The sequence below is a fragment of the Poecilia mexicana genome, unplaced genomic scaffold, assembly GCF_051168715.1.
Source record: "Poecilia mexicana isolate PSO_F unplaced genomic scaffold, ASM5116871v1 scaffold_2, whole genome shotgun sequence".
NCBI lineage: Eukaryota > Metazoa > Chordata > Actinopteri > Cyprinodontiformes > Poeciliidae > Poecilia > Poecilia mexicana.
In genome coordinates, this window is record NW_028263371.1 from 47,744,794 (window position 1) to 47,768,053 (window position 23,260).

The 23,260-nt window shown below is 36.7% G+C and overlaps 1 protein-coding gene across 5 annotated transcripts in view; it reads left to right on the forward strand.

Moving 5' to 3' along the window:
• LOC106908821 (LIM and senescent cell antigen-like-containing domain protein 1) overlaps positions 1 to 22,519 on the forward strand; it is a 34,878-nt gene extending 12,359 nt beyond the window's left edge. For 3 of the 5 annotated variants that reach the window (XM_088001964.1, XM_088001965.1, XM_088001961.1), the window contains exons 2-10: positions 10,884 to 11,043; positions 13,210 to 13,276; positions 13,387 to 13,507; positions 14,653 to 14,802; positions 15,266 to 15,416; positions 17,613 to 17,705; positions 18,621 to 18,669; positions 18,783 to 18,858; positions 20,868 to 22,519. In XM_088001964.1, coding sequence (XP_087858090.1) covers positions 10,884 to 11,043; positions 13,210 to 13,276; positions 13,387 to 13,507; positions 14,653 to 14,802; positions 15,266 to 15,416; positions 17,613 to 17,705; positions 18,621 to 18,669; positions 18,783 to 18,858; positions 20,868 to 20,982 — 982 coding nt within the window. In that variant the 3' untranslated portion in view covers positions 20,983 to 22,519. Of the gene's footprint in view, positions 1 to 5,198; positions 5,702 to 10,883; positions 11,044 to 13,209; positions 13,277 to 13,386; positions 13,508 to 14,652; positions 14,803 to 15,265; positions 15,417 to 17,612; positions 17,706 to 18,620; positions 18,670 to 18,782; positions 18,859 to 19,277; positions 20,680 to 20,867 lie in introns of those variants that run through there. The other 2 variants (XM_088001968.1, XM_014975047.2) reach the window with 2 other exon arrangements.
• Positions 22,520 to 23,260: the final 741 nt, after the last annotated feature.

The following is a 23,260-nucleotide window of genomic DNA, read 5'->3' on the forward strand; positions in this document are numbered from 1 at the left end:
TTAGATTAAAAAAATCCTTCTTTGTTTGTAAATCTGCTCAACCAAAAGCTCCTCAAGTGTGATAGTTTTAGGTTTACCTGGGTCAAATTATGTAAAATTATCCCATTAAGCACATTTTTCTATCCAGTTATTGATTAGTTAATTTAAATAATAGTCAACAGATTAGCCCTAAACTTTGTTGATGAAGCAGAAAATGGCTTAATCAAGTATTTATTAGCTGCAGATGTGTCCTTTGCTATGTAATATTAAGGTAATAAGATGTTTACTGCCTTTTTTAAAAAAGTTCTTGAATTATTTCTATATTTTTTTAAGTGGTTACCGTATTTTCCGCACTATAAGGCGCACCTTCAATGAATGGCCTATTTTAGGACTTTTTTCATACATTAGGCGCACCGCATTATAAGGCGCATAGAATAGACGCTTCATACTCTATTATTACACATCCACATTAATAAAGAAATGGTCCCCGAGTACTTTATATAGTAGGCTGGCCCAGCCGTTGTTTCACTCACGGTGTTGGTGTTGCGATATTATGCCCAACTGCTTTCTGGGTAACACAGACCAACCGACACGCTACCGCTGCAGTCTCTGTCTCTCTTCCCCTGCCCCTCCCCCCCTTTAAATGTATTATCAAACTTTATTAACAAACCAGTGTTCTGACAACTATCCCAGCATGCACCGCGCACTACTTCTTCTACGGGGGAAAAAGAAGTTGGCGGCTGCTTACCGTAGTTAAGCAGCCTACTGCATGTCTGTGTAAACATGACGTCTTTCATTTCGATCTGAGTTAATTAGCGTAGCATTTCTGCCGGATTTTCACAACATATCAGCCACGACAATGGACAGGGGAACCAACAAGTTCATGTCATCTTTTTTGGACGACATCAAGGTGTTTGAGCCACTGGATGCCTCCAACATTGTGCGCGTCACAGCTAAAAGCTACCGATAGATGAGGAAAACAGCAGATCCTCACACCCTCAGCATAAATATAGCTGTGGACAAGATCACTGATGCCTATTGTTCTTGCAAGGCTGGGTAAGTCGGCATTCATGGTTTTGATGGTCCACAATGTACATTAGCATATGTTTACTACTGTAGCTTGTGTTTGTGAGACGGTCACGCACGTGGTAGCTGCACTGTGACCTAAAATGGGCATTAGCCAATGAAACGCGGCCCCTGTGGTAAGGTCCGTTTCTGGACCTGTTGTGGCTCAATATTGGTCCATATATAAGGCGCACCGGATTATAAGGCGCACTGTCGGCTTTTGAGGAAATTGAAGGTTTTTAGGTGCGTCTTATAGTGCGGAAAATACGGTACATAAAAAAATCTGCAGAATGTGTTTTTTTTTTTTTTTTTTTATCCAATTACTCGATTAATCACTGGGAAAAAATGATAGAATGATTGATTCCTAAAATAATCAACACTGGATCAGTGTGAAACTATTTTAAGCAATATTAAATCAAATCAATATCAAATCAAACTGTGACCAAAAGGAACTTTTTAATAAAGCAACCAATATTTAAAAAAAAAAATACAACACAAAACTTTGGTGATTTGAAATCAAACAAACAAACGTTGAATAATATTCAACGTTTGTTTGTTTGATTTCAAATCACCAAAGTTTATTATAATATGAGTATATGGAAGTTTTTTTAACGCCTTTTCTCTGAATAAAGACAAATATCAGGTGTGCAAGAATGTCTTCTGCCATCTTGTGTTGCCATGGCAGCATCAACAAAAATGACTTAAACTGATAAACAATGTGATAAGGAGGAACCTGTGGATATTATTGGAACCTTACAGATAATCCTGAGCATCCTCTTCATCAAACTGCTATACAACAGCAGTCTTCAGTCAGAGGCTTCTTCAGATTTGCTGTAATACAGACAGCTACAGGAGCTGCAACTCTTTGAAGAAATCTGTATAATATGAGTTAAAACATTTAATTTTCTTCTGGGATTAAAGTGTTACTGACATAAATTAGAGGAAATTGTCTGAAATTGTAAATATTTGATAATTCAGCATTTTAGCTGAAAAAATAAAATAGTTTGTTGACCCGTGTCAATAGAGACAGCCGTCTCTCTGTGTATACAATCTGACATATATACACAAAACAGCAGCTGCCATCACCTAGTTTGGAGTTGAGGCTCCAATGAACATCTATTTGTAGAATGGAGTCATGAAGACACTCAGATGCGTCTCAGCTGGACAGACACACACACACACACACACACACACACACACACACACAGGGCTTGGACATCATGACGTAAACTCCAGCTTTCGTTAATAAATCCTTCGTTCTGCTGTAAAAACGGATCGGCTGCTTCTTCTCCGTTTGAGCGTCGAGCTTGTTTGTCTCGCTGGAGAGTATTTCCGGATCTGGCCTGGAGTTGTTTTGATGCTTTGCAAAGTGGTCGTTAATTTGTGGAGCCGGTTGAGCACAACCACATAAAGAGCTGTCTATCTACCCAGATTTTAGGGTTTACAGGAATGCCGTTGCTTAGAGCGTTGTGGGATTTTGAAGGATTAAAATATTTTATAATTGATCCAAATAGTTTCCCTGTTGGGTTTTAGACTTGTATTCAAGCTGAACCAGCTCTGACTCTGGAAATAAACGGCTCATAACTAAGCACATTAAGCACAGGGTTAAGTTGTTATTAGAAAGGTGAACATGAAGTTGAAGTTTGCAATTAAAATTAAAGAGCTAATTAGGCGCTGCTTAGTGAGGGCATTGCAGCCAAACGGGTCACATGTTTAACTGTTTCGAATATCCTGGTACTTGTGCAACAGCAATTTGTATGAATAATGAGAAACAACCATATCAGGGTCAGATCTCCTTGGCTAAACTTGTGTAATAAATACAATTTACACTAAAGCTGCCTCTTTTATATTATTAGAAAGAGGTATTGTATGGAGGAATTTTTCTGCCATAATCCAAGAGCACACATTTTCAGTCTGAAAGCAAGATTTCATGCCTTTCTTCTCAAAATGTGTAATTCTTGTACTCAAAATTTCTGCTCTCTTTCAAATATTCACTGTGCTTTCTCAAACCTACGATAGTAGGCACGCAGGCGCACCCACTACAATTAAACAAACGCACCCAGTACAACGCTTTAATTCTATTGGCTGAGTGGTTACCAGGCGACGGTACTCTATTGTTCCAAGTGAGCAGAAAATGATTCTCAAGCGAGCAGAGAGGTTTGCAAGCTTGAATTTGATCCGAGCAGAGACAAGTTTTGACTGCGAGAACTAGAAAATACACTAAATTTTTAGGAACTTCTTACTGCTGTAAAACTTATGAAACTTATGACTTCACTGTAGCAAGCTTTGAGTCTTCTTTGTTCAACACCGACTTCCACACTGAAGAGTGTTCTTGCCACAAAGAGTTTTCACTTAGATATGGTGCATTTTAAACTGGATTTATCAGTTTAGGATCAATGTCGACTGGTCACTTGTCAACATGAAAAATCTACTGTTTGATCACTATTTATTTTAAAAGTAACGGTAACACTTTATTTGAAAGGATGTGCATAAGACTGACATAACACCTATCATAAACATGAAAGAGTCTTTCTGAATGTTTGAATATTGTCATCATGAAGTGTCATTCGATAGGTAATTTTATTTATATAGCACATTTTAAGCAACAAGGCAATTCAAAGTGCTTTACATGAATTAGAAGGAAATACAAACAAAACAACAAAACCAAAAGAAAGACAAGGTAAAGTACATATTGGTTCCCTATGTTTAATAAGAATAAAAATAAGTAGTCCGTAGTTTATAAACTGGTAAGGGTTTCTCTGGATTCTTGTTCTGATAAAACTAAATGTTGGTTCTAGTGTTGTGGGTGGAGTTCTAGATGTGTACAATATAAAGCTAAATGTTGGTTCTCCATGTTTGACTCTTGTTCTGCATCAGGTAGACGTTACTTTCTAAGTTTGTTCTAGATTTGTAAACTAACGAGTCTCTCTACGTCCTGTTCCGATGTTAAACGTATAAAGCTAAATGTTGGTCTAAAGCAGGGGTGCCCAAAGTCGGTCCTCGAGGGCCGGCATCTTGCATGTTTTAGTTCTGGTGGTACTAACAAGCTTTCAGCTTGTCAATGTTCCTCTTAGGCAGGGGTCCCCAAACTACGGCCCGCGGGCCGGATCCGGCCCGCCTCCTCATTTGGTCCGGCCCCCTGAACAATACCAGAGAGCATTCAGTGTTTTTTTTCATATATATGTGGATTTTTCTTCAACCACCAGGGGGGCTCTTGAGCAGATATGAAACTTAGTTTCCCTCAGTGGAATATATACTAGTCAGTACCAGTCACCGTTTCGCTCACGGTTTTTTTCCATTTGCATTTTGGGTAAAAATCTATCTACAAACGCGAATATGTCGTCAGCAGTAATTCAATGCCGACCCCCCCCCCCCCCCCGGTCCACAGTTTCACTCTCCCTCCACCCCACCCCCACCCCCCGTAAACAAAACTTTTCTAAGGTTTCTTTCTCGAAAAACTAAGACCGGCCCCCGACCAGAAAAAGGAACAGTCATGTGGCCCTCGCAGGAAAAAGTTTGGGGACCCCTGCTCTTAGGCCTTCTAACGAGCCATCATTTGATCCAGGTCCGTTAAACCAGGGAGAGAACTAAAACATGCAGGATGCCGGCCCTCAAAGACCAACTTTGGGCAAACCTGGTCTAAAGGCCAAGTACTCCACAGTTTATAAGCTAAATGTTGACCCTTTTAATCGGTTTTAATCCATCTGTGCTTAAGAAATGTCATTATTTACCAAAAGACACTGCATGACAACATCCGTAAACATTCATAAAGACTCATTAATGTTCATGACAGGTGTTATGTCATGTTTATGCCAGTGTCATGTCAGTTTTTCATAAGTGTTACCAAAGTCATTTAAAGTTTTCCATCTAAATCAGAATGGTGAGCTTGATTGACGTTATCCGGCTTGCCTCCCGAAACACTTTCTGCAGTTTTGTTTTGCTCAGTGATGTCAACCAGATGATGAAACGGTCATAGTGATTAGTTTGCCTGTTGCTCTTTTCTTAGTGTCTCACTTGTTTACCTCAAGCTCCAGCTGCTAAACACAAAAACTTGAGTCAGTTGAGGAAACTGTTGAAAAATGAAACGAGGACACGTGTTTGTGTGCATCATTGTGACACAGTGACCTCTGTCTGCACAGGCGTCAGTCAGGGTGGGCTCTTTATTTCAGTATCCTGCCCAAGAATAGCCACCGAGTGACGGGAGGGGAGGCTGATAGTGTGTGTGTGAATAAGAGAGCAACAGGGGGAATGAGAGAACGAGGGAGTGTTGAGTCCATCAGTGACGGAGTCTGTGTGTTTGAGACAAGTAGAGAGAGGGAGAGATTTCCCAGCACAGTTTGATCGGCACCTCGGTTCTCCCTCCCGCTGCGTGAGTTACGGCTCCGACACTTCCAACGATCACAGAGGATTTTACCCAGAGCCCAAGGAGTTGACTCAATCTGCCGGAGATGAGCGTGGAAATGAACGGGCGCGCCCTGCCACCTTCCATACCTGAGGATGGCGAAGCCCCGGACCACATCCGCCACAGAGAGATGAACGGCTACCAGAGGCTTCAGGCTGGGGACGGGGGAGAGGCTGAGCTCCCGGTGTCCAAGTCCCAGAGACGGAAGAGTGACGTCAAAGTCTATAAAGAGTTCTGTGACTTTTATGCTCGCTTGTAAGTAGTGCTAGAAAATTGGAACAGAAATTCAACAAATCTGGTGGTGAAAGTTGTTTTTTAAAACATAAATGTGTATTGATATGAGAAGTAGTTAAACTTTCTTCTTGCTGATGAAAAAAGTCAATTGGTATCACATTAAATCCAACATTTTCACATATTTAGAAGGTAAAGAATGTTGAGGTCGTATTTGCCATCACGTTATTAGCTTAAGTCCGATCCGACTGCAGTGCTGCAGAATGTGAGGAATTCCTCCGTGGAGCTGAAGCGGACAGTCTGATTAGCTCAAGCTGCTGTTTGTGCAGAGATATCTGGACGCTACAGGAGGGAACGCACAGGGAGGGCTATTTTCGTGCCAAACGGGGGGAGAGTTGTTATACAAAATGGCATATGCCAGCTGGCATTCAGAATATGTGCGCTTGAGAGACAGCAGAGCTAAATATACATACTGCATTTCTAAACTGTTCATCACCTGATGCAGGAAAGCATGGGCATTAGGTCACCTGCAGGATTTGGATCAAAGCTTTTTGAGGAGATTATTATTATTATTTTTTATGAATGAGTGAGGTAACTACCAACAGGTACTTAATTTGTATTATTAGTTAGAAAATTGGTAATATTACCAATTTTACTAGTAGTACAAATAGTAACATTTTTACCTGGCTGCAGTAAAAAAAACAAAAAAACTTAAAAATGAGTTAAGTTATAAAAATGTAAATTTTTATGGAAAGTCAACTTGATGTAGTAATGTAAAAACTTAAGTAAAATTCCTGTTAACTAATCATTTTTAGTTTAATATAATAAGACAGTTAAGGAAATATCTTTATTAAGTGTTTTGAACTTGACAATTACAGTTACTACAACTTCACTGAGTCAAAGCAACAAGACAACTAGCATATTTTTTACAGTGTGCCGTTCATCTGTTATGATGCTGATTATAAAGTAGCCCAAGTCAGTTGCCTGCATTATTACATCACATTAGAAACCATAAGTACAGTTATTAAAGTTAATGCTATGTATATTGTTGACACCTCAGTTGCAATAAGGAAGTTTGCTGTGCTTAAAATGATTGTTTTCCTGCCTCAATATTCTTATAAAATGTTCTTATTTTCACTGTGCCATATGTTTTTTAGAGTGCACCACTCCCTCCTACAGCAAAACATAACATTCCCCTACTGATACTCGGAGTCTGTGACACAATAAACCCAAGACATCATTAGAAAGATGAACTACTGTGCTTTTAACTATATATGTTTCTAACCAACTATTATAAAATGCATGGCATTGTAGAATTGGGTAATTGTATTATTTAATAAGGGTAGCTCAAAATTTGAACAACTGATTATCTGCAGTTTTGAAGGAAGAAGTTACATCGAGTGATGAAGTGATTATATACAGTAATTGTAGGCAGTTGTAGATTTTTTTAAGAGCAGTATTTATGCTCTTTTGGGTTATGTTTGAACAATCAAAGTTATCTAAACAGACGGAAAAGAAATCACTTTTTGCACTTTTAGCAATATCCCAACAGTACCCGAAATAAAAGTGTATAATTTGCTGATGTAGGCACACTAACTAAAAGATTAATTGCTCTAACCCTAAAGCACTAATCATAAACTGTAATGCCGCTAACGCTAAAGAACTACACCAACATTTTGTGGAAGCTAATGCTAAAGCATTAACTTCAGTTCAAATCATATCTGCCTTTGAAAGATTACATTTAATTTTAATTTATATATTATACTCTATTGTATTTATGTTTACATCTTGTTCTGTTTTTTGTGTTCTGTATGTTTAGTCATTGAAATAGTGTAAAAAAAGAGAGAATAGGAAACAGATCTGTACCACGAACTTCAAAATAAGAGCATGAATATTAATGTCTAACTACCAGAATAATTTTTACAGTCAATAATCAAAACTTCAACACAGATTTTGACTTTTATCATCTAAAAATTTACAAAACGGCAAAGGAAATCAGAGATTTAGAATTTATCTGGAAAAATTAATTTAGGTGAAGCCATGTGCGCTAAAGGTTAGCGCTGTTATTAGCCCACTACTAACGATTTCTAACTGCTAAAAGTATTTGGTTTATTGGACCCCTAGAAATGCGTTTCAGTTGATATGTGAATCTGCAGGAGCAAATGTTCACCCACACTGTCTTCACAACGCAGTAATTACAATTGGACAATGTGCTGACTTTACTGCAAATCAGAAGTTCAAAGCGTAAAGAATGACATGCTGATGCCACATGGGAATTCATGCTGAACAAGTCTGTGCTTCAAGAAGATGCTTCTCTCATACTTTTTCTTGCTGTCTTCATCTCTTTTTTGTTTGTCCTGTTGATACAGCATATTATTTATACAAATACACGAACCAAAAAAGAAAACACATGGACATGTTATAAAGCAAAGCGCAGGCTTTTTACTTCCTGTCACCTTGCAAACTCTTTCCAGGTGCCAGTCTTTTGAGCTGTGAGAACATAACTCTCTGCTTTCTTTCTCTACCTCATGTGTGAATTTAATTTAGCCGCATGAAAGCAGCTTTTGAGCAGATCCCAACAAAAACTAAGCCAAGAGATATGGAAAATTGGATTAAATTTAATTAGAAAAGGCCTTTTTTCCCCAAGCTATATAAATGTGTTCAGTTTGGCTATGGGTGCTGCTAAAGGCAGATATGAGGGTGGAAATGCCTGAGGGATGTATCACTTCCTCACACAAATCCTTCGGCCAGGGCAGGGCTGTCAGGGTGTTTGATATCAGTCCAAACGGGCCAGAAGAAAAATGTGTATGTGATAATCCTGCAGCAGACTGGACACATCTTGCCTCAAAGTGGTATTTTTACAGCGCATGCCAGCTAAACACCTTTTTAATGCAAGGTGTATGAAATACTTCATACAGCTGCCGTTGTTCACATGTTGATGTTTAGAGTATAACCCAAAAATGAGAACAAATGAATCGTGTTTTTGGACTTCTTTGAGAAAAATCCAGCATAACTAAGTAAAAATTACCAGATGGTTTCACTTTGTGATGATCCTCCATGGTCTTGTGTGTTTATGTGTGTTGCCTTCACACACTGTGCTATTTTGACCTTTTCGAAAGCAGGAAAGCCAGGATTGTTCCTCCAATTGCCCCTCCTCTGTGTTTTTCATAGCAATATGTCTCCCTGCTTCATATTCCCACCTACATCCAGCTTATTGGGTATTAAACTGCAGAGCAGGGACATCTATCTGGATTTTATATTCTTATTATAAGCATTCAAGTATTTAGATTTAATGTCACCATTATCAGAGGGCATCTTTGTTTTTTAATGAAAGTCCTTATAAGAAATTAGGTTTTACAGCCCTTTGTGCTCGTGAATGACATTGCAATTGCATAATTTCCTAATATGCAGCTTTAATCAACACAAAATCTGGAAACAACCACTTGGGCAATCATATTAGCATTAAAGCGCTGTGAGAAAGCACAAAGGCAGCACAATTAAATTATATTACACAATTTCTATTGTTGATGGGAAGATAATTAGTAACTGCTATGCGTTTTTAAAAACTGTTTTTATTGCCTGATGGACTCCAGTCAAAAACTCTAACAGTTCTGATCTTACATCAGTGGTAAGGTGGTGATAAGTTTGTCATTAAATGCAGTAAAATTCAAAAGAAGATGAGCATGGCTAAAGCAGTGCTAGGCTAAACAGTTGTAGCTTCAGTTTACTTTTACATTCTGTTCAATTTCCTCTCAGTCTCTAACTCAGCACACATTTTAAAGTAAACAGAGCCAAAACAAATGGAGACAAATGCAAAACAAATTAAAAAAAAAACACACCTGTGCTATGGAAAGCTTTTTTCTTTCATGAGATAAAATAAAAATATTGCATCTGGATGGGAGACACAAACTCAGAAAAATAGACCTTCTGTTTGGGTTAGCATTTACATTTCAAAGATTTCTCAGAACGATGAACCAATATTGTTAACATTTTGCTTTTGTAATATAGTTGGGCCAATCACAAACCTCCCCAACACTGAGAAAATCCAAGGCCTGTTTTTCTTTTTTACAGTAACAAAATCAAAGTTTCCATCTCAGACTTTTTTTATTTGCTTCATCAAGATCATCATTGATTCATGTTGTTGTTTTATCTATTTTTGATCAAACTCTTTTTATATATAATTTTACCACCTCTTTTCAGTGTTATGTTACACAACTATTGTCATGAATTATATTACAGGCATAGAGTCTGAGTCCATGTTAGCTAAAAAAAATTACCTTATTGCAATTAAGCAGTACGCGTATTGTGTAGAGTGATTTTGTGATAGTAAATTCAAAGCCATGTAAACAAAAATCTTAAATGAACAACGGTCAAACAGAGTTATTTTTTTATTTCTATTTTTAATTATTTATTTCAAACAGGTTTTAAAAAAAACAAAAGAACAAGCGGCCAGTATGTCAGGGAAAAACCTGTTCATACGCTGAACAAAATGCATTTATCAGGACTTCAATCTGGAATCCTTACTTATTTTATAGTTTAACATTCTACTTCATCCACTCTGTTTCATTACAGACTGAAAAGAGTCATAACTTGAGTTCATAAGAGTTCATACTTCTTGGGCTTGTTTCTTGTGTCTCAGATTTTGAGATTATTATTTCTAAATATTAGAAAATATTACACCCATCCCTGTTGATATAGTGCCGAACATATTTTACTGTGATAAAAAATATTTTATCTGATCAACATTAATCCTGCACATGTTGTTTCTTCCCTGTCCTGTAATCTTAAATCCAATTTAAAAGCCGATGTTTGTCCTCATACCTCAGATTTGATTAGCAGCAGCTTCTTGCTGTGCCAGAAGGACAACATGCGGGTTTTACTCCTCGCTTAGCCTCCCACCCTGATGAACCAGAACCAAAATAAACCTGGAAACTCTTACATCACATGTTCCCTCTCCACTGTCTCTCTCAGTTTAATCTTCCAGCTGTGGGAAATGTGGCAACAACTTTTTAAACGTTGTTTTATGTGTTCTGGCGTGACCCCAGTTATTGTCCTACCCAAACTCTGTTTACGCCTGGGTTGAATCAACTTACACCGAACTAATAAACCGTGATAAATCATTCATTTTTATTTAAATTATGCCCTTTTTGCATGATTTCAGTGCATTTTGCCCTGATTTATTTATTTTTCTTCATGTTTTCTTCAGCAACATGGCCAACGCCCTGGCCAACGCCATGTGTGAGCGCTGCAAGAGCCGCTTTGCGCCGGCGGAAAAGATAGTGAACAGCAACGGGGAGCTTTACCATGAGCAGTGCTTCGTCTGTGCGCAGTGTTTCCAGCAGTTCCCAGAGGGACTCTTCTATGAGGTAACTTTCTATGCCCTGATAAATTAATAAAAACATGCATGAGGCAATAACTCTTAGATGTAAGCTCTCCCTGAGGCAAAATCAGCAGATGCTGTGTAGCACACTTCCTATCTGCTCTGCCTGTGTGTTTTTATGGAGCTGTAAAATTAAATAGATTTACGTTTTTGCTTTTTTTTTTGTTACACTTAAATGTTTCAGATCATCCAACAAATTTTAATATCAGATAAAAGTAAATACAAAAAGCAGTTTTTAAATAATTTCATTTAAAAGTAACCTATTATTCATCCTTGAACATGTAACAAAAGGTCTGTCTATGGGGTAAATAAAACATGTTTGTTACATTTTACACTCGTTTACTCAACGTTTACACTCACTTGTGAAAATGTTGGCAACAGATGTGCAATTATGCAGCCGTACATATTTTAAAAGCATAAGTGGGGCCTCTTGGACATCCAACAAGAATGCAGTAAGTGGTTTCTGGATGGTAAAATCAACAATCAAACACTTTGCTTTTTCCAGCAGCCGTTGTAGAGCAAAATCAGCTGAACAAATGTCCTGGAGCTCAGCTTGGGTTGCTAGGTAACAGGCTGGGCTTCACTGGGGTTGCTAGGTGACGAGCAGTGCCTGCTGATGTGACGTTATATTCCGAAGGCTCAATTTCCAAACACAAAAAAATTAACTTATTGCCAATTAGCGACTGGGTGTTTTTTAAGCAGTTGGGTTGTTTTTAGAAGCAGGAGAAACCCAAATGGATGTATAAAAATATGCAAAATGTTAATTTTGTATGATTGATCCCCTTTAAGGTAAAGAAAGTCATGTGAAAAAAAATCTATTTTACACTAAACGCAATAACTGGTTATGTGTTTGCAATAATTAGACCAGTTTTCTTTCCTATTGAAGGATTTTCAAGCATTTATAAACTCTGCAAAGTCACATAAACTGAACAAAATGTGGTTAATAATAGTTAATCACAAAATGTGAAATGTGAATACCCCTTTTTCCTTAATCAATGAAATAATCATTTTAAAACTTCTTTTTGTGTTTATGCAGGATATCATTGGCTACTTTTGAAATATTTTGGATTGTTTTAATCACAATGTGTAATATGAAGGAGTATTAGTGCCAGGCTAAGAGAAAAAAATTAACTATTCAAATAAAGTCATGGTATTACATGATAAATAATCAAAAATAATACGAGAATAAAATTGAATACAAGAATAAACTCGGAATACTACCTGAATAAAATTGTAATACTTCGAAGTGGTCATTTTATAACAAAATACATTATAAATTATAATAATTATAATAAACTGAAATGAGGAATGTTGACCATATTTTGAGGTTAGAATTTGGTAATCAAAACTTTGCTTTCATGAAAACAACTTTTTTCTAGTAATTTGACAATTTGTTATTATTGTTACTTTACTGTCATAATATTGTTGCTTTACTCTCGTAATTAAAAAAAATTATGGTAATATGCGCAGTTAGTATAAAACAACATGTAGAAGACTTTCTGGCACACAAATGTTCTGCAGAAGTAAACCAAGGTGATCACAACCTTTAAACAGTGTTGAATTATTAAAAGCTGCTTTTCCAATAAACTATTTCTCCACAGATGTTGAAACAAGGCCAGGTGTTTCTCAGATTCCCCGAACAACACAGGGCCTCTAATGTGAACCACACAACCTGATCAATAGTTAATAGGCATCAAAGACAAGGAGATCAGTTCTTCCTTTCCTTACTGTTCATGTTGCTATAAATACACAGAGATAAAATGAAATCCAGGAAACATCCACAGCTGCAGTTAATTTAATGACAAAGATCAAACTAATTATTTCCTTCTTCATGTTCAGATGTTCTGCTGTGAAATTATTCACATTTTTCTCTGAAATTATCCCCACTATTTGTATTTTATATCATTATTTTGTGATTAAACATCACTTAAACCCCATGTATATTCAACAGTATACATATCTGACTATATATTTGCATGACATTATGAGCAAACATCAATAACTTTTAACATGTTAAAATGCATATAAAAATTTTAAAAATATTTTATGCAACCATTTTGGTGCCTGTTTAAAATGCACTTCAGCACTTTATGCTGGAGTTAAAGTGAGAAACGTTTGAATTACAACACCAGTAATATATTTGTTTTGACAGTTTGAAGGCAGGAAGTACTGCGAACATGACTTCCAGATGCTGTTCGCTCCTTGCTGCCATCAGTGTGGTGAGCATAAACCTTTCTTCTTGTTCAGATCCAAATGAGAACGGAGCTGGATTTTAAGAGCCAAATCGCTTCATTGCTGTTGTTTCTGTAAACGTTTGTTCTCCTCTCAGGTGAGTTCATCATTGGCCGAGTGATCAAGGCGATGAACAACAGCTGGCACCCCGAGTGTTTCTGCTGTGACCTTTGCCAGGCCGTTCTCGCAGATGTTGGATTTGTTAAAAACGCCGGACGGTCAGTGCTAGTTCAGTCATTTACTCTCATATTTAATGTTTGGTGGGTGTGAATGTTCCAATAAAAATACCTCTGTATTTATACAAGAGAATTTACCTAAACCTTATAACACAATTTAACTTTTTATTTAAAAAAAAATCAGAAAAGCTATAATTCTTTCTACTGTTGCTAAAATAATGGTTAAATGTTGATACTTAAATTTTGATTCATATGGACAGCAACAGAATAAAAGTGTTGAAAATCAGTCCTGTTCTCATTTCAGTAAGTAATTGATTTAATCTGATTATTTTAACTGACATATCGTTAGTTCTCATGTCACGTCACACGTCAGTGAACTTTGCCCTTTTCTGGCAGTTGCCATGGAGTTGCTATGACAACAATAAACAAGCCACAAACTTAGAGCTAGCTTTCACGTCGTTCCTAACTTACATGACAACTATTACTCAAACACAATTTGTGAGTACTCCACCTCTATGTAATACTAAGATAAATATCAGTGATATTTACTGTAGTTACTTACTGCCGATCTAGCAAAATTAGCTTAGCTAATGTAGCTTTTAGCTGCTAGCTAACACGGACGTGTAACCTACATGTATGTTACTATTATATCCGTGCTCTGCCTGTCACCTGAACCTTGTTATTCACACGAAGAGTTCGTAAGTCCATTATAAGTAATGGACTCATGTTTAAACATTGTTTGTATTCGTTCATGGATTTCAGTCTCCATGGTGTTCACGAAGTAGTTAACTGGATCGGCAGCTTGTCCACGTCGTCTGATACATTTTCCTTCTCTGTCTCATACGGGTAAATCCCGACAGCAGTGATTTTATTCATGTATGTTTCTCTTACACATTGGTCAAAAGTGTCCATATATTTTCATTTTGTTCGTCTCCAAACCATGGGTCCACTGTGCATTGCGCATGCGTGTGGGAACTCTCTCTTTAATGTTTTGGTGCAAGTTGTTACTTTGTTACTGGTTTGTATCCAGTATTGACTGTTCTGCTTGAAATGACCCATGACTTTTATCTGATATCACTCTGTAAGTCAAATAACCTTTGGAAATTAAAGTCTTCAACCTTATTGATCCCACGAGAGACTTAGTTTCTAATCAAAATTGCCCCTCTATTTTTCCTCTGTCTCTGTAGGCATCTGTGTCGCCCCTGTCACAACAAGGAGAAAGCCCGTGGACTGGGAAAATATGTCTGTCAGAAGTGTCACGCCATCATTGACGAGCAGCCGTTGCTTTTCAAGAACGACCCCTATCACCCGGATCACTTCAACTGCAACAACTGCGGGTAAACACACAGTCACAAGCAAAAATAAGTGAGAGGGCTGGATGATGCAAGAGACAATTAATGTGGATTTCATTGAAAATTCTCATGCATGCAGGCAAATGTCAAAGTCTTAGCATTTAAATATAAATTTTAGAGGATATTAACCAAGATTTTAGGGTTAGTGTCATAAATCTTCGTTTTTCTAAAAATATATTTTGAAGAGAAACTCAATTGATTGACTAAAAACCCAATACTGCCATCTAGTGGAAAGGTTGGGTAACTGTCTTTGTAGGCATATATATAATGTGTACCCAAGTTCTAGAAAATAGTTGAAAATCTTGCTAAATATTCTACTTCTTTGAACACAAATGTGACTATTCCTTACAATTTATATTTTGCATTTTTTTTTCCAAAATAGAAATTACATCATTATGTCAGTTCAGCTGAGGTTTAATACCTCCTGAATTGTTTGAAATCTCTGCAGTAAGGAGCTGACAGCGGATGCCAGGGAGCTGAAAGGCGAGCTCTACTGTCTGCCCTGCCATGACAAGATGGGCGTCCCAATCTGCGGAGCCTGCAGGAGACCCATCGAGGGCCGCGTGGTCAACGCCATGGGCAAGCAGTGGCACGTTGAGGTGCAAGTTTTTAAAATTATTCCACCTAAAAATTCAACAGGTAGCAACTAGGGATGCAAATTATCGATTAACGAGTTAATCTAAAGATGACTGGTCTTATCAGTCGACTTACGATTAATTGATAAGAGTCAATTTTGTCTTGTATGAAAAGAACTGATCGTCTTTCCATAATCTGAAGGAGTTCATTTTTCATAATATAATGAGTTTGAAGAGAATAACATTACATTTTAACATTATTTTGTGTCAGATCTATTAAATAGTGACTAAATAAACAGAAAATTGTCGCTCTCACATTATTAAACTTAGACATATTTATAAAATATAACAAAACATTAATCTCTTAAGTTTCTGAAAGGAAAAATAAGATTAAAAGTATAAAATATGAGCAGATGTTCATACAGAAGTACAATTTGTGGTTGTTCTTGAAGGAAAATTGAAACTTCACTCCATGAATGAAATTTCTGGAGTGAAAATACATTTTCTACTTTAAAAGCTGTGAAAATGTCCACCTTTTTTATAGAAAGTATGTGGACTTAGTCTAAAATTTTCTGACTTTTTGTTGAAATTTATTCTTCTTTCTTTTGTTTCTATCTACAATGGCCCTAATGTGCCATCGTTGCTCCGCCATGCAGCTCGTCTGAATGAGTTTTATCGAAACGAAACCTAATGAGCTTGTCGTGTGTTTATATTTCAAAACAAAACCGCAAAAGATGCATTTTGCACTGCAAACTGGACCGTTTCTCTTTCCTGTTCTGGAATAGCTGCCATCTTTAATTCTATGCGGTTAATTACATTTAAGGTTTAAGAATGACCACTGGCGCCCTCTGCTGGATGGCGGCCAAACTACAACAATAAAAGTAGATCTGAACGAACACTTTTATTTAATCAACTGGAAGTAATTTTAATCTAATAAACCATTAATCGATAATTAATTACAAGTTGATTAATCGTTTGCATCCCTAGAAGTTGGAGACAGAAGCATTCACATTGTACTACCCAGTCAATAAACAAACAGATTTATGTCTGTAGGCTTTAAGCGTCTGTCATGATAAATTAATCAACTTAATTCTTTTCCCCAGTTTTTCACATTCACAGTCAGTTTCTTTGTTTTCTTCAATGTTTAGCATCATGTGTGTACTGTGTGTGAGCGCCCGTTTCAGGGCCACCCGTTTTACGAACGAGGCGGCCGTGCCTATTGTGAGAGACACTTTGACATGGTGAGGGAGGGACTGCGCACCTGTTTCAGTGTTGAATGCTGCCCGTCTCCCTGCCTGACTGAAATTAACCAGCCTCCATGCAGGGTTTACAGTAGCTAGAACAGAATAGAACAAAACGAATGGAACAAAAAAAACTTTATCAAACCCACAGTGCGGAAATTTACTTGTTACACCATCGCAGTAAAAAAAATATGCCCCAGTAAATATCAAAATATCTAAAACCATTACAAACAACTTTATATTAACAAAGTATTTTAATATTAATTAAAATTAAAATGTAACCTGAAAATCTGGGTATTTTTTTTAAATACAAAATAAATAAATAAATATAGAGTATATTCTTTTGTATTTTCATTGAACAACTTTATAGACCTCACATGCAGTGACATAAAGATCACATGTGATTTATTGCACATTTATATTTTAGCTGAATACACTGGTTCATATTTGTTGTAAAAAACAAAAAGCTAACTAATATTGCCTCCTTTTTATAATTTAGTCACTTTTTAAAGATTTAATTGGTGGTTTATTGTAGAGGGATAATCCATTGGCGAATAATTCACTAAGGAAAAAATGCTTTATGCCAAAGTATTGCTCACAGAGATAATTTGTTCAACTTTTAAACTGTTATGGAGAATGTTTCAAATAAAGCTAATTTAGATTGAAATAATTTGTACAAAATAGATTTTTAATTTATTTGTTGCCTGTGTTGTTTTTATTTTACTATTCACAATTTATAAGTCAGAAGAAAATTTTAAAACGTAGGTGACTTTCTCATTTTGAAAGAACAATTTACAAACTTCTATTATTAATATTTCTCCAGTCCCTGTGTGGATGCATCAGCAGCACATCTGGAATGAACTTTGTTGTGTTTTGGCCTCATAGTGTAACATAATAATACTGTACTGATGAGTGTGATGATGTCACTGACTGACTTATGCGCTAACCATGTGTGCTGGGCCTTGGGTTGTGCTTGCAGCATTTTGTGTGTGCTAAGTGTGAGAAACCCTTCCTGGGCCACCGTCACTACGAGCGCAAGGGCCTGGCTTACTGTGAGACCCACTACAACCAGGTAACAAACACACTATAAACAACCAGGTAACAAATGCACTATAACAAACACACTATAAACAACCAGGTAACAAACACACTATAAACAACCAGGTAACAAACACATTACAAACAGGTAACAGACACATTAACCAGATAACAAACACACTATAACCAGGTAACAAACACATTACAACCATGTAACTAACACACTATAGCCAGGTAACAAACACATTAAACAGATAACAAACACACTACAACCAGGTAAGAAACACACTATAAACAACCAGGTAACAAACACACTATTAACAACCAGCTAACTAACACACTACAACCAGGTAACAAACACATTACAAACAGGTAACAAACACATTAAACAGATAGCAAACACACTATAACCAGGTAACTAACACATTACAACCATGTAACTAACACACTATAACCAGGTAACAAACACATTAAACAGATAAACACACTACAGCCAGGTAAGAAACACACTATAAACAACCAGGTAACAAACACACTATTAACAACCAGCTAACTAACACACTACAACCAGGTAACAAACACACTACAACCAGGTCAAATTAAATCCATAGTAAGAACTGGGAACTTTTTAAACTGAAAAAGTAAATTTTTAACATGTGGGTGTTTTGGGATACAATCATCAACTTTTCTAAATCATAATTATCTAAAATAATCATAAGAACTGAACTAATAATAAATATGTAATTAGAAGTCATCTGATTCTGCCATTTTATCATCAATAATTGAAGTTTAATGTTTCTGTAATTTCTTGGGTTTATTCTTTCAGATGCATTGTAATCCAGCACCCTTTTTTGTTTTTAATTTTTATGAAAACAGCATGTTGGGTGAGCCATGGCAAAATAAAAAAAATGTTTTGCTACGTTGATAATCTTCTGTTTCTGCCTCTTAGCTGTTCGGAGACGTTTGCTACCACTGCAATCGTGTCATCGAGGGAGACGGTGAGGAATTTCTCTTATTCTGTATCCATGTATTTGATCAGATCAGTTATAGTTTGTCCAGTAAATCAGAATAATGTGTTTATAATCTTCTCTCTGTGGTTGTTTATTTCCAGTGGTGTCTGCCCTCAACAAGGCCTGGTGTGTCAACTGCTTCGCCTGCTCTACCTGCAACACCAAGCTCACTCTCAAGTAAGTTACACGTTTTATCGACACACAAACAGTTCAGATGCTCTTTATTTAGAGGTTTCCAAAGCTGATAATGACTGATTAATGATTAGAACAGGAAATAAAACTGCATCTCAATTAATTTAAATTATCATCAAGTTGTGACCCTCCCTGGTTGTATTTGTACCTTTTTGACATTAACATAAATAAGGTTTTCTTCTTTGCATGCTCTTCAGTTGTCAGTCTTGCCTCTGAGACTTATTTTACTGCTTTGAATCATGATTTTCAGTCTTATCTTTCCTGATTTCTAATCTGTCTGTTGTCTTTTCTTCCATCTCTCCTGTTGCTTATTTCTCTGTCCTCTCTGCTGTCTCCGAACACTTCTTTTTCCTCCTGAACTGCTTTCTCTGCCGTTCATCTCTCCATCATCCCTGCTCCGTCAGGGATAAATTTGTTGAGGTGGATCTGAAGCCTGTGTGCAAACACTGCTTCGAAAGACTCCCAGACGATTTGAGACGTCGGCTGGCCAAGCGTGAGCGTGACTCTAAAGAGAAGAAGAAGAAACCGCTGATACCCATGTGTCTTTGATACTCCCTTGCTCTCTGTCCTCCTTGCAGCTGTTCCTCCTTTGGTCAGTTTTGATCTTCCTTCAGTTTTCTGCTTTTCCATATTTAACCCTAAAACCTCTCTAACACTCATTGAAGCAGAGATTTGGCTTAGTTGAGTGACGTAATACTGAAATGTTTTTCCCCGCACATGACTGCCTCTGAGCAGGAAATGAAGATCAAGATTTGGACCAGAACTTGCTGTGCAAACAGCAGAATCAGAATCAGTCGCAGGCTGAAGGGAGCGCTTTGTTTCCTGGTTCCCCCCCGTCTGTCTGGCGTTAGGAGTAAATCCGTAATCACATCCGGCAGCTTTCTGCCATCATCTGAGCAAATCTAAAGTTTCCTCTTGTTGCTATGCGTGACCCAATCCTGGTAGCGTAAATACTTTAGAAACGGCTGAGTGAAAACAAAAGCTGGAAAAAAATCGATCCAAATGCCTGAAAACCACTCAACCGTGTTTTTTGGCAAGTTATTGCCTTTTGGTTCCTAGAAAATTAATTGTTTCAAAAAATCCTCCGTTTGTTAAATCACATTCTGTTGGTGCTGCGCCGTTACCTAGCAACCCCAGCCCAGCCCAGCCCATCACCTAGCAACCCCAGACCAGACCAGCCCGTCACCTAGCAACCGGAGCGGAACTCTAGTACATTTGTCAGTTGGTTCTGAAAGGAGGTCAAAATAGGCAGAACTGTCCAGACTAAAATATCATTATTATTAATTATTTTGTTCAAAGGATGTAATGAACATCAGTAAACTTTTCAGTAATGTAAAGGAGCTTGTTTTAAGTCAACAATTTATTAATATTGTGCAGATTTGCAGATCATTTCACTTATTACATGGGAAAATTATACTTTTTCATCAATATTAAGGAATTTTGACTTAAAACAAGCTCCTATATCTTGTTGAAAAGTTACTTGTAAGTTAGTTTTGTCTTAGATTTTGTTTTTTGTTTTTTTGTAGTGTATGTACTGTAGGTGCTAGGGCTAGGTGATGTGGCTTAAAAACACTGGATTTTAGACTAGATCCAATATCTGATTTAAAATATTTTTTTCCTACCTTTATTTACTAAAAAATATTATAAATGACAGAAAATATTTTCAAAAAGTGGTTTTTATTTCAATCCTCCCTTCTGTGTGTTGAACGATGGAATATCAGAGCCAGGCTACATTCATTTTTGTTGAATTACAAAAATAGTCATAGAATTAAAGATGTAATTTTACAAGAAAAAATGTCTCAATGTTGCAAGAAAAAAATAGTTTTAATGAAAAGATTTAATTATCATTTATTAATTCCTAGCAATCCCTCCACTGTTATCCTTTGTTTGCAAAAAATGTACTGAATGTACCAAAGAAGCAGCCAAAATCCAGCAACATTTTTGTACCACTGGATGCTTTTATTGCTACAACTGGTTATGTTTTCACCCCACAGGAACAAGTTTGTGGAGTTCGACATGAAGCCGGTGTGTAAGAAGTGCTACGAGAAGTTCCCATTGGAGCTGAAAAAGCGGCTGAAGAAGCTGTCCGAAGCTGCTGCACGGAAGTGAACCGACGGTTAAGCAGCTGAAGGAGATGAAACCCTGAGGTGGCCGACCCCACGACCCCTCACCTGTAGCCACACACCTGCAAAGTGCCTTGATTTCATCCTCCTTAAACTGGTTTAGCTTCAAGTGTCTTTTTGCATAAATTCTGTTTTTATACATTCGCTTGTTTCACTGCGATTTATATTATATGTTCTATATTTAATAAACTGTAAGAGACGTGGAAATAAGACTGAAAAGCTGTTCTGGCAGGTTGTTTAATCTGTTATCTGAAGCCAAAATTGCCTCCTGTTAGAATAATAACAATACATAAACTCAAAACAAACTACAGAAATATGTTTTATTAAATGTTTACACACAACACAATAAACCGTTACAGGCGTTTTACTAAACTAAATGTAATTAAATGTGTATTAAGTTTGAAAGGTAAAATTATCACGTAATGAGAATTTGTGCTCCAGATACCGATTTCGTCTAACATGCATCATCTGGCTTGAACGCAGTATTTTAGATGACATGCTACAGTATTAATTTTAATTTTTCATATAACGTCAACAGCTTTCAGATATATACTCACAGAAAAATGACAGTTGTTATTGTAGAATAAAGTAAGAAGTATTTAATTATTAATTTATAAATTAATAAGAAATGTATAAATAATTGATTAACATGTTATCAACCATTTCTTAATATCAATTATTCCTGGTTATTAAGTCATTAACAGTCATTAACAGACATTCAGTGACCTAATTGTTATTCAGCAATTAGTTGTTGCTGATAAGTGTTGCTGAAAAATGCGATACAAATAAACTTGATGAAAAATAATATCACAAATATTATAATAATGAAATAAATCCCAATTTTTTTCCCCACTCTTAACTAGTCGATACATAATATAATTGTTAGAGCAGCATTTACTGTGCAGTCCACTCCAACATCTGAACCTCCACTTGTAAAAATCAGTTCTGTTGAAAACAAGTGCTGAACACATGAGGTGCCACTGTGACAGGATTTAAGTTGCAGCAACTGCTGCCACATGCATCTGCGCGCGCTACAACTTGTGACATGTGCAGAGACCGGATGTGAGAGTCATGTTCGACGTTAAGAGCTTCTGACTGTAAATCCAGTGAATGAAAGCGATCCTCTTAGCTACTTCCTGGGAGCTCAGACTTGCTTTGCAAAACAAAGCAGCAGCCCTCCGTTTCAAAATAATTATTTATCTGCCATATTTTACCTTGCAAGGCTTTGCTCTTAGTATTTTGATTCACTAGTAAAAAAAAAAAAACATTCCACAGTTGTATTATGCAGAAGCACCCAATGGACTGGCTGTTGTTAGGCAGAACTTCAGCAGCACTATAAATACTCCAGGGTGTAGTTTTATTTGCCATGTTACACCATGTGTCAACTAGATTATGTTTTATGGAACCGTGTTGTACTGTATTTTTCCTCTGAAGACACACCAAAGTGCATGTTTCATGTTCTCCTTTCCTGCTGCTTAAAGTCCTATACTGGCACAATAAACACAATTTGCCCAAGCTTGAAATCCGTGTGGACTGGTGTTTTCTGGTTGAGAGCTTCACGTAATTTTTTAAATTAGGATTATGGATTTATGGTGTACAGAAATGTGGCGGATGTTCTTGAAATCTTTTATAAAGAAAAGATGCTTTATTAAAAAGTAAAATTTATGATGGAAATCATTTAAAAGGCTGTTTCTAAGTAGATTTACTTCTTTAAGATAAATTTTAAATTATGTAGCTGCTAACATCAATGCTTCTAGAAGCTCCATCTTGGTTTTATTCGATGTTAGTGCTGTGTTTGACAGGTGATCATATTGTAAATACAGTGGGAATGTGTTGGAGACAGAGACAACTGTGTTATTTGTTAATTATAAATCTGGGCAAGTGAAAATCTGTCATGGTGTTCCTCTGTGAGCCATTTTTGGATCATTGTTTATGTCAAAATGTAGAATACCACATCAATAATGATGACGGTCAGCTTTGAAGAAAAAAAATCTTCCAATGGAAATTAATTAAATATTATTTCAACATTTATTTTTCCCTTTTGGATCAGTAAAGTGTTTTTGAATTTAAATTGAATTTCAATAAATCACACTTTTTGCCTTTAACGTCAAAGTAAATATGACCACATCCATCCACTGACTTTCACACAGCAGCAGACTTTTATGAGCCAAAACCTTCTTTTTATTAATTTATAAAACTAAATAAAGCAAGCATTTTCAATCTTATTGCTGTATGGACAGAATTTTATTAAATCAAGCCCACAT